The 12,155-nt window shown below is 39.8% G+C and overlaps 1 protein-coding gene across 6 annotated transcripts in view; it reads right to left on the bottom strand.

Moving 5' to 3' along the window:
• The window catches only part of LOC119698542 (SAM domain-containing protein SAMSN-1-like), an 82,544-nt gene that overhangs the window by 15,830 nt on the left and 54,559 nt on the right, over nucleotides 1-12,155 (bottom strand). For 5 of the 6 annotated variants that reach the window (XM_038130535.1, XM_038130519.1, XM_038130526.1 and 2 more), the window contains 2 exons: nucleotides 2,255-2,326; nucleotides 1,521-1,676 (listed from right to left, as the gene is read on the bottom strand). In XM_038130535.1, the coding sequence (XP_037986463.1) occupies nucleotides 1,521-1,676; nucleotides 2,255-2,326 (228 nt within the window). Of the gene's footprint in view, nucleotides 1-1,520; nucleotides 1,677-2,254; nucleotides 2,327-11,465; nucleotides 11,590-12,155 lie in introns of all 6 variants that reach the window. The other variant, XM_038130556.1, reaches the window with a different exon arrangement.

A 12,155-nucleotide genomic window follows, 5' to 3' on the forward strand; every position in this document is an offset into this window, starting at 1 on the left:
GATCGTGGTTGCTAGGTGGCAGGCTGGGGACAGCTTGCATGCGTGTAGGGCACTGGTGTGTTCTAGCACCGTGCTCACCACACTGCCCACATTCACCCCGTCCTCAAAATCCAGGGCATTTCAGAATTAACAGCTACATGTTTCTCTCACAAAGTCTAATGGTGTATGAAATTGGCCCCTCGAGTTTATCCCAGTAAATCACACCTCAGGAATCACAGCCTGTTCAAAACAATAGGATCCATATTTCAGTCACAGTTAAGTTAGAGATGATGTAACAGATAAATTAAATAGGGATGATCTTTCAAAGGGAGGGATTTTTCAGTAGAATCCATCATGTTGCCAGTGCATGTGATATCCTGATGCAACTGAAACTTCCTTCAGTACATTGTATTTGGGGAAAAATTAGTTATTCACCAGTTGGATAGTGAAGCAAAGATGACAGTGCATGTGTGAATTAGAGACCCAAAGAAATGAAGAACTATACTGGTTTTCAACAAGAGCTGTGCTTGTTACAGCAGCCAGGAGCATAACAGATTAATCAGGAGGCTGGTATTGATTGCCATCATCTCCTGCAGGAAGGAAGATCATGCTACATGTGTGTCCAACCAGATAATCCATTGAATTTCTGTCGTGGGAATTGTTGCTTTAAATGTGCAGAAAGGAAATATAAAAATATAATATAAATATCATCGATTGCCCTTTAGGGAAAAAAAAAAAAAAAGAAAACTAAACTAATGAAGTATGGATCCTTGTCTTGGTCCTTCAAAAGGTATTTAAAGGTATCCTGTGAAAAATTATTTTCTACTTGTGGCATTCCTCATTGATTTTCCTTACTTACTTGATATTGACACATGAGATAGGATGCAGACTAGATAGATTTTTTAGAATTGTTAAGTGTGACAAGTTTTTTTCTTATGGTTTTCAATTTTGGAACTTACGGAACAAACGGAAAAAACTGAGAAAACAGGGTTTGCAGTACATGCAAGATTATGTTTTTTTATATTTAATAAAGATAGCTTCACTAAGATTAGATAAGGTAAAAGGAGATCAGGTATATGAGTTGGAATTCTCTAGGATGCTGGCTGACCTTTACAAAGTGGACTTCAGAAATAATTCTTGTATTGGGAGATAAATTCTTTTAATGAAGCTCTTTGTACAAACTGAGCATCAGACTGATGATTGGGTTCAACCAATACTCCCTTGTGTCCACATGAGGAGGGTTTTTGTGCTCTTACACACATGCTCATACAGATGTTCCTTGATGAAAAAGCAAAATTAAATGAAGTAAAATGCTTATGAGTCTCTTGGGCCCTTACTATGTGATTTGTGTGTACACTAAAATGCACATGAAAGAGCAGGTACATACCAGAAGCTGGCTTAATTCAGTATGTGTTGTTACCCTGGTTTTGTGGTTTGTCACAACTGAGGATAGTTGAAACATGAACAGAAAAAATGCACATAATATTTTTGCTACTTAACGTGTATTTCCAACAAACACAAGGCTCTTAGGCTGTATTTACCATCTCCTCCGAGAGTGCCTTGATGTATTTTTTACCCATCTTTTTCTTCATGGTAAGTGAAATGGCTCTCATCTTCTTACTCAGGCTTCCTCCGTTGTTTGCTGCTTTAATTTGTACTGCTTCCCCAATGTCACTTATAGTCTCCAGCTCAGATATCTGTTTTGAAATCAAAAAGTAAGCAATAACTCACCCCAAAAATAAAACACAGCAAGCTGAAGGAGAAATTGAAGGGAAATATTAAGGACACTAACACAGTTATCATGACAATATTCAGCCATGACCATTTTCCTTGGAAACTGTGTACCTAAAGAGGTTTGCAGCACAATATTCTATGGATGAATGACAGACAAAAAATATATTTTATGGTAGGTAATATTGTTTCCCATTATTTATTGTCCCTAATATCAATAAGAATTGAGGGAATTTCTGCAGAGGTCTTGAAAACAAAAGTGAGACATCTGTGGGTTACTTGTAAAGTGCTGGTTACGTTGGGCATGCACCAATGTGAAGTGCACTTTTTTTTTTTCTTAATTGTTTCGATTTTCACATCAAAGTGCCAAAGTTTAGGTGTGATTCTCTTGGGTTTTTTTGTCAAGGCTTCAATGACTGAACAGATACAGGTATACAAGTAAAGTTCTCAGTGCTGCAAAATTTACACAATAGCTTCCCAATGTTTTTGCATAACTGTCATGGGAAAGTGAACTGCAGCAATTTAAACTTTGTGTTCTACAGACCTCAGCTGAATCATCTGTCTTTGATATCGAGTGATGCCTAAAACGGTCAAAGCTCCCAAAGCTGCTTGTGCGCTGAAAAAGAAGAGAAGACAAACCTTGAGTCATTGGTGCTGTTTTGCTTTGTTCTGTTATAAAGACTTAAATAAAACTGTCAAGCCACCTGTTGGTGTTAAAAATCCCTCCCATACCAGTGGACCATGAACTGCTGCATCCAACTAGAAACAAAATATGAGGTGACTGTAGGGGGAAAAAAATTATGACTGTACAGGCAGAGGTAGAAAAATAAGTAAGAGAAACAATACTGCTTCAAATACTAATTAGGTAATGGATGTCATTATGAGTTCTTCTACATCTGTTTCACATTACTTATGTGTATAAATAACCATGCATTATTTGCAGGTAAGAAAGACTTGTTTATGAGTTTCAAAAAAAAAAAAAAGTCATCATAAATATGATTCAAGCAATAGACTTGGTTGTGGTGGTGTAAATTGTGACAATTTATACAATGTATTTTTGCAGCTGGGAGGACAATTTATGACTCTTTACCATCAGGAATGAGCAAGGACTGCTGAGGATTATGAATACAACTTGTCCAAAATGCACACATTGCAGAGGGAATAAGTAACAGAATAATCAGGCAGGCCTTGTGCTTTTCTTCTCAATTTTCCAATTAGAAATTCTGATTTTTAAACATAGATGGGTACAATTTTCTGCTATGCCACAGCTTTACTTGGCTTAACAAAGCTCCATCAGCTTAGAAGTGTATTAAGAGACAGTGAATGGATGCTCTGCCTTCCTTCTAGTTTTCACTCTTTCTGCATGTGGATAAATGACATGGACAGGAGGGAGGCGGCAGAGCAGATTTTGAGGAGTGGGGTTGTACAGAAAGACCTGTCAGACATGCTCAGGCACAGCTGCCTGACACTGCACTGCCTATGGGGGAAAAATGCATAAAATCCCATTGATGCCAACTTGATGCCAAGTTGGGAGTCCCTTTAAATGTGGCCCTAGAAACAGCCAGAATTTGGACATCTATCAACTCTACAGTGTCTTTAAGTGCTTGCTTTTATGTCTTCACCAATATTCACAGCTAGATCTAGAATGGCTTGGGTTTTTTTAAGTACTTCCTTCTTCCATACTAAATGAAAATCTTTAATGCAGTATGAGAGTTCTTATGCGGGATTTACTATTATACATGAGGCAATATAAACTCAGTCTATTTTTGAGTATTCAAAATCCCCTCTGGAGGAAAAAAAAACACTGAACCAAATAGTAAACCACAAATTAAATACATTCTGTCTGATTTAATAAGTGATTTCAGAGTATCTGGGCTACAGCTTTTCCTGTACTTGTTCATCCTTTTTCCTTGCCCATGTGATTTCAACCAAACTAGTTCCTTGTTCCATTGCTTTCTTCCCCCACCCCCAGCCACATGAGTCATATTTTCATCTCCCCCAGATTTCTAAAGCACCCACTGAGCACTTTTCACCTGGCATCTCCAGCTTCCTCCTTTTGCTGCAAATCCAGGAACTTCACAAAAGGCTTGTGAGCTCCCACCTTTCCTATTACTGAATTTCAATCTTCTCCACCAGGCAAGAATGGTCATGAGGCAGCCTCAGAAGCAACAGTGGTAGAATACCCTTTGGGTGGCAAAAGAGGGGGAAAAAAGGACTGGTTTGGGAGCCAGTGCCTTTGCCTGCCTTCATAGTGCAGGCACGCTTAGTCCTGGCATGGACCGGCTTCCAGAGAAGTTAAGGAGGAATACCTTCTTGATGTATTTCCCTGTTTTCCCAGACTTATTTATTAATCAGTTCTGCCACTGCCCCCAAAAAATAACTGTGGACATAGCAGTGGGAACCTGAGCAGAGTCAGATGGAAAAGTCTACCCATATTTTAGTTCCAGATTCTAAGCAGTGCAGCTTAAAAGAATAACATCCTCTTTTCCCCCCTGCCCTATATTTCTAGGCACATCTAACCTGAAAAATATTTCCAGCCAAAAGTTATTTGAAGAAATTGACCCAGATTTGTGAATATTTTTGGACAACTATATAGACATTTACCATTCACTGAGGAGAAAACAAAAAAGAGAAGAAAAAAATCACTCTTTATTGATTGTAAAATCTCTGGTGTCTAAACACTGTGGTTTGTTTGCTTTTTTTTTTTTTTTTTTTACATTGTGGAACTGAAAATTACAATTTGAATTGTACATTTAATTATATCTAAAATTCCCATAAAGAGCTTTGCTATTAAGTAGATGAAGAACATCCTGTGACAAGGGGTTAGCTCAATAGTATGATATAAAAACACAGCCCTGAGGATTATGGTTCTATTAGACAGGATTAACACCTTTGACTAGCTTGTCAGCCCAGCCAAATGTGCCCTACAGCACAGAGCAGGAGGGAGAAGGGAGTCTGGGATTCACAGCAACACTGGGAAGGGAAAGTATAAAATTATCTCAGCAATCTCTAAACATACACTGACCTTTCTGTTGCATTCCAACACTTCAATATGTCTAGTAGGAATAAGTGCATATTAAAGTGCAGATGTGCTGGAAATAGTTTAAAAGGAACAAGAGGGAAAACATTGTTTAGTGTTGGTCTTGCCTATAAACAGGTTGAGCATAGTTATTCTTTTTTGACCCTCGAAACAACCTTATATCCTACACGTGCAGGAGCCTGGGGCTATTTGGTAGTGTACTTCAATGTTGCTTCATCCTTATTAAATATTAATAAGGGTTACAGGATGATTTCCACTGTTCTAGATAATGGTGTTGCTGCACCAGAGAGCACTGAATAGGGCTGCTTCAGCAGTTCTCTATACTAACTTTTTCCATTAAGTAATCAATAGGCACTACCTTTTAAAAATGAATCCAACCCCATTATACTGATAACGAAAAGCAGATTTAGGAGCTTCTGGCTGCAAAGGGAATGGGACTATTACTTTCAGTAGTGTCAGTCACTGCATTAGTGTCAGGGAACACCTACTTTGTGAAGATATGCACAGGCCTTATTTCCAGGTGAAGGGAAGCTTTTAAAGGAAATGCAAAGCTACTAAGAGAAAATATGCTATTGACTTTTGATACCAGGATTCAGCATCCTATAAAGTTAAGTGGTTTTTCTGGCTCAATTCATGCAAGAGCTACCCAGGTATATGTTAAGCAAGTATGAATTTGCTCAGTAAAATCTAATGGAGGTATGGGCAGAGGAAGAAACAACTGTGTTTCCCGCACAAGGACTGATCAAAAAATTTCTATAAATCAACGCATCGACTTTCATCTCTTCCCATTCAGTATTCCAAACTAACATAATAGAAAATATCACAGATACTTTTCAGTATTTGAAAACCTTCTTCCTTCTCCTATATCATTTATTCCCTGAAATCCAGGAATTTTAAATAATCCTTTTAAGAGGATAAGTGCTATGTAATTGTTGTTTATTTTAATCTGGACAGTCTGCAGTTGATTGTCTGGTTTGACTGTAAATAGCCTATAATTTTCCCTGGAAAATAATATGGTATGATATGCAAATAGTAGGACAACAACAGGTTCTGCAATCCATGTCTTTCTGTTATGAAACATCCTTCCCTTGTAGGACATATCATAGGAGAAGTAAGTTCTTGTCTGTGACAAACTAGTCAGAGCTTCCCTGTGTCTAAAGACAACCTTTGAGCCAAAACTGACTGCAGTTATCCCGATAAATAATCATTATGGGAGATATTCATCCCGTATTTTTCTTTGGACAATTCACACTGCTCAGCAATGTGGTTGCCTGCTGTCATAAATTCTGGCCCTTTATATTTTGCTTCAAGTCCTATTCAAAATATCTTTTAAATCCTGCATGTGTCAAAGGCTTTGTACTGACCCTCTCACACAAGTAAATCTCTTCAAATTCCTCCATGCATTTTAATTTTTAGCTTCCATTCATCCTTAGACTACCCAAGCCATGTAAGCTGTATAGTGGCAAACGTGGACACTGGAAGTAATAAAAAGGGAGCTCAGCATGTTGCTCAATTTCCTTGCCTGCCACAGACACTTGTCTTCTTCCCTCTTTTTTGAGAGCAAATACAGCAGCCCTAAAGAGAACAGCCTGTTCTTGCTGCTCTGATTGATGGAGATAAGTGGAGATCAGGATTTGATTCATTTGTTCTATTCCCTGATGGTTCTAGTCCCTTCAGAAGGAGGAGACCACTCTGAGAATGAAAGAGTTCTCAAGTAGGGATGAATATTTCCACTCTGCTAGCTTATCTTCTTGCATAGATAATCAAAAGAATTGTCTCCTACTTTCCCAGATGGCAAGATAGCAATTTATAGCTTTTTGGATGTTCTGTGGAAAAAAACCCCACAAACCAAACACCACCAAAAAAATCCTCACTTCTGTATAAAGAATGAGAATTTGCATAAAAGATTAAGCAACTCTCCAAAGGGTAAGGGAAGCAACAAAATAAAAAACATCATGACCTCTGTACCACAGGGAATTTTTCCTATTTACACATTAGTTACACATACAGAACTTCTGACCACTAACCAACACATTAATATAACTTTATAGCCCACATGAAACACGGCCTAAACCTTGCACTTCACCAGTCAAAAGCAATAAAAAAGATACAGCTTGTTCCGGCTAACTCAAATAGAGCAATCTACTGAAATGGCATTTTTAACTGGCTTAAAAATTACTCTATAAAAGACTGGTTGTTATCATGGCCTGGTGTTTAGTAGCTGCATGGAGGTGGGGGAGAGAGGGGAGCAAAGTGGACTTTGAACAGAACTGCCACCACGAAGCTTCAGCTCAAACACCCTAATTTTAACAGTGGAAAAGGACTGGAAAAGCGAAGCTGAATTTAAAAAATGAGTTAATCATAACTAACACTCCTCCAGGTGAACAAATTGCGCTCTCCAAAGTAAACACTGAGCAGCTGTTTTATCAGTGCCTCTAACTGGTACCAGCCTCGGTCTCTCAGCCCTACCTCCCTGCTGACACGAGGCACGTAGTTCCCAAAAACCCAGTGAGAGTCACCACTAGAAACCCAGTCTCCAGTGCTTTCCAGGGGCACCTTGCCCTGTGCAGGCACTGGGGCAGCTGAGAGAAGGGCAGAGCTGCTGTTCCTGAAGTTAAATGAGGGTGGGATTTTTTGCAAGGTCTGTAAGTCTTCTTCTGGAAGAGGCAGCCATGTAGGACATCTGAGCAAAGAGGCAGTTTGGTCAGGCAAAAAAATGTGCTGTGTTGATTAAACAACTTTGTGAGGGACTAAATAAAGAAGCAATTTAGGAAGCACCAGTCTTAACACTCAGAAAGTTTTATGCAAGTGAGTATTGCAAAATGTGCAAAGGGGGGAAGGGACCTGACTCCACTTTCTTTAAATGCACAATGACCCTGAATTTTGAGCACCATTGTTCCTGCCCAGTTGCTGCAGAGCACTCTCAGTTCCCAGTGGGAAAAGTCACTCCAAGTGCTCTTCTGACAGTCTGTCCAATTCTGGGAGTGTGCACACAGGTATTTGCAATAATTATGTAATTAAGACTTTATTATTTATATGACATTTAATTAAAAGTGACTTTCAGTGGCACACAAAACCATGAAAAGAAAATGACTTTAAAAGAAGGTTAAAGATGTGTGACAAACTCAGAGGAGCTATGAAAATGACTGTTAAGGATTTGGCATGATGTGCACTTCCACTTCCCTGTTATCCTTTTTCTACCCTTCATTTACACATGGGCAGAAAGACCGAGGGATGAGCCTTGAAATCCACCCTCCACAAAACCATCACTGCAGTAGAGGGGAGCGCTGCCTGAGTAAAGGCTGGTTAAACACTACATAAGCATTGCAGGCTTTGATCTTTAATCCCTTAAATACCAACATCTTTCCTCTCCTGAAACTTCCTCCTCTTCAAACCCACTGAATTCACAGACGAATTCTCACATTTTAAAACCAAATCACCTAGCAGCTTCAATTAAAGTCCTTTCCCTGCTAACTTAAATGGCATGATTTTAATAATGCTGTGTGTTATCTAGGTCCTGACCTTGCAGGGTTTTGCTGGATTTCCTGTGAGAGAAATTATTCATAAGCATGTTTACCTCAAGTTAAGACAAAAATACATATGCCCAAAGAGGAGCTGAGAAGAATCCAGCCCCAAAGGTTCAGTTTTACAGGGACCCCCAGGCCTGGCCAGCACACCCACAAGTGGGGCGACCAGCATGCACTGGCAGAGGAGTTGGGAATGTGGCTGTTCAGTGAAAGGTGTTCCTTCAAACGACCTTCCAGATGAAAACAAGATTAAAAAAAATAACCTCTAAGCCACGGTCAAGCCTGTCCATCCCAAAAGCTCGTTTGTTCTTTTTTTGAAGAGTAAGCAAACTTCAGAAAGCCCTTACATGAGTTTCACTGCCCTACTGCAGTCTTACCCTTGACAACAGGTAATGACCAACAATAAGCTAATTCTAAGAAACTTGGGGAAGGGGGGCAGAAGGAGAGTTAGTTTTTATTACTTTTAAATGAGTGTTTGATACATCATCTTGGTTCCTCTGATTAATGTTCGCAGCAAACTCAGCCACTGGAGTTGTAATGTTTCTGCAAGCTTCCCTACAGCAAAGCCCAGCCATTAATTCAGTGGCATATGTCAGCTCAGCAGAGCAAGGTCACTCTTCCCTTTCAAGGGGAACCTTTTTAGAAATAATAAAACTGACAGAAAGTTCTTTTTTGCATGCTTTATGTCACCTGAGGTTGAGTGCTGCAGTTAATATCACAGAGCTTATAAACATTCCCATCTTCAGCAGTCTCCAAACCCACTGGGCTCTTAGAACCTCAACTTTTTTTTTTTTTAAAGTAATATAGTGACAGCTTTATGTGGGGCAGATATACAGTATGTAATCCTAAATGAGTAAAAAGTAAGTAAAAAATGAACACATCTTTTCTTGAGCATTTTAAAGGAGAAATTTTGGAAGCCACTAAGGACTGCTGATACTGCAGGATGTTAGTGCTTAGAGAAAAAGATGTGGGATTAGGGACTTTATCTCTGTGGATGCTTGCATCTTTGGATAAAGGGAGGAAATTTTAAAATGCACCAGTCCACCTTGTTTCCATTTCACTGCTAACTGATACTGTATAGGCATGTGATGTAAAGAGAGCCCAAATTTAATTGATCTATTATGGAATGATTTTGAATTTGTAAGTAAAGATGTCCTATTCATCTGCTATGATAACTAATTGCAACTGGAACTTATTTATCAGGATACAAATATTATGGAACATGATAAACAAAATAACTAGCTGAAGAATAAGAGCCAAACAATAGGCCATTTTTCCCCCTCATTATCTCCCTTCAGACATCCTGACTACACTTGATTAATGAATCCATAGTGAGATTAGCTGAAATTGCCTTAATGGAGATGCACTACAGTAGAGAAGCAAAATTCAGTGCAGTATCTATAATCAGTCACTGTGAATTTGAGTGCTTCATCAGATCTATCTGTCCATTTATTTAAATCATTTTTATATTGGAAAACAAAGCAAAAAAAAACAACAAAGAAATAAAATACTAGGTTCATTAGAGGGGGTTAACTTTTGAATCCTTTGCACTCTAGACAAGGGTCACTGTTTTTGCTCTTTCTTGTGTCCTCCCTCGTTAAATGGCTGTGTTCCAGTGTTGGCTTGTTGTCATCCACAGGCCAAAGTTATCCTTATTGTCCAGTTGAAGAATGCACACATTGCAGCTTCTCAGGCTTCAAAAACTGGGCATGCTCACACAATTTATGCCTGGGAGTCCTAAATATGCTCCTGGGACTTTTGAACTCAGCAAGCTTTTGATTTTGTACGGAAGCTGAAAGAAGGTGGGCAGCTCAGGGTTTCCATATGATTTGAGAGTGTGTAAGAATCCTTCCTAGTGCACAAGTTATAATTTATTAAATTCCATGTTTGCTTTGTAGTGTAAGCTCTATAATTGCAATCCTAGGGGAAAAAATCTAGGAATCTGAAGATACCATTCTGATTCTGTTCAGGTCACTCCAGAAAAGGAATTAATACAATCAACAGCTCAGTGGGATACCAGTAAGGGCACATCAATTCCCCTCTCTCCATTTGATTATCTCTGTGGCATGAGTTGTTGTCATCACAGCTCAGTGGAAAACTACAGCTTCATTTCATGAAAAACAAGTGTACGAGGTGCCTGAAGTGTGTTTTCATTCTGACACATGGGAAGAGTGAGACTGAGCATTTTCCCCCTCCCCTGCTCCAGCAGCCTTCACGAGAGCAACACATAGTGGAGAGATGCTCACCAGTGAGGTGCTGCTCCTGAGGCAGCGGCACCAGTGAGGGCTTTGAGGTGTTCTTTGAACCCCAGATTTAAGGACATACTCCAAATCCTACTGAAATCAGCCCTATCACTGCAAAGGGAACTCTACCAACTAGATTCTTTTAAGCTGTCTTGAAGGGGTAGGAAGATGTTGCCTCTTCCCGTTCCTTCAGCTACTGGCTAAAATTGCAAACACAAAGACATTTTCAAACATTTTACCACAATTACCAAGACGTATTAGTCAAGCAAATGCAAACTCCATTACAGACACAGGAAGAAAAGAATGTCAACATGCCAGTAATCAACATCAGAAGAACCCTGCCACATGCTTGTGCTAGAGCTGAATGCCTGCTCTACCATCATCAGCCATTTCATGCAACCTCTCCACAGGTTCTGAGCTGCTTAACCAGCAGTGAACCACGTCCCCTTTCCAGCTTTTTGAAGTGGTTTTTGAAGATTACATCTGATCTTAAGGAGGCAGAGAGACAGAAGTGTTAGAGCAAAACAGCACAGCTGTTTCACAGCCAGTGAAACCATTCAGGAGCGGTAGAGCCGAGCATCCCCTTTGCACAGGTGCAGGCAGCAGAAAAGCCATGTGAGCTCGCTCAGCTGGCTCAGCCACTGTTTTCCCCTCCTCACACATCTGCTTTGGGCTGTGCTGTCACTAAGTGAAGCTGATTTCTTTGTCTCATGGCTGCAGCCTGTCAGTGACACATCTCCATCTCTGTCTCAAATATAATGGCAGAGGGAAGACATGAAGCTGCAGCAGAACTGGTTTCTGGTTGAACAGAACTCCTCTGGTGTTTATCCTCTCCCTGAAGAAGCCATGAGGAGCACTGCAGAAAAACCTAAAGCCAAGTATTCAGGTATTCAGGGACTCATGTCCCACTTGTTCTTCAATAAACTGGAAGAACAGCAAACCTACCACAGCTTCTGATGAGGTCCACATGGACAAGTAGAGGAACTTTCACTTCTTACAGTTCTCAGGGAAGTGACCATTCAGCACCTCATGGAAATCAAGTTCAGCAGTGTTAGGTTACATGGCTGTTCTGTGAAGATGATAAAAGAGATGAAGACAAAGAAGGGTAGGAAAAGGACTAAAACTCCTCCCAGAAAACATAATGGTGTAAAATAGCAAGTCACTAGAGCTTCTTGCCAGAGAACACTTGTCAGCTCAGTGCTGGGTGATGAGATAGAAGACCCTTTGCTCTTGACATTCAGCTTTCCAGAAAGGGGCCAGAAGATGTTATGACTGGCAATTAAGCAGCCTGAAGACTCTGTACAGGTGAAGTCATTATCCAGATTTCTGTGTATCCATGGAATAAACTAAAGAAACTATGGAGAGGAAAAGTGGCAGAAAGGTATATATTGTGCATAGTCAAAAAAGCAGCTTCCCTGAAGAAGTCTCCTAGCTTTTCCACTGGCTGGAATTTCACTCTCAGCTTTAAGAAGAAGAAAAATAGGAAAATACTCTTGTGTGCACTGTAAGTGGAACAAAATTTTTTAAAAAGCTACAAGGGTTAGAGTAAGCATCAATGCAGAAGAGATTTCACTTACAAAAAAAGTGGTCTTTCATCTTCCTGTGGAATAACACACATACAACACACCCCTGATT

The sequence above is a fragment of the Motacilla alba genome, chromosome 1 (genome assembly GCF_015832195.1).
Source record: "Motacilla alba alba isolate MOTALB_02 chromosome 1, Motacilla_alba_V1.0_pri, whole genome shotgun sequence".
Classification (NCBI taxonomy): domain Eukaryota; kingdom Metazoa; phylum Chordata; class Aves; order Passeriformes; family Motacillidae; genus Motacilla; species Motacilla alba.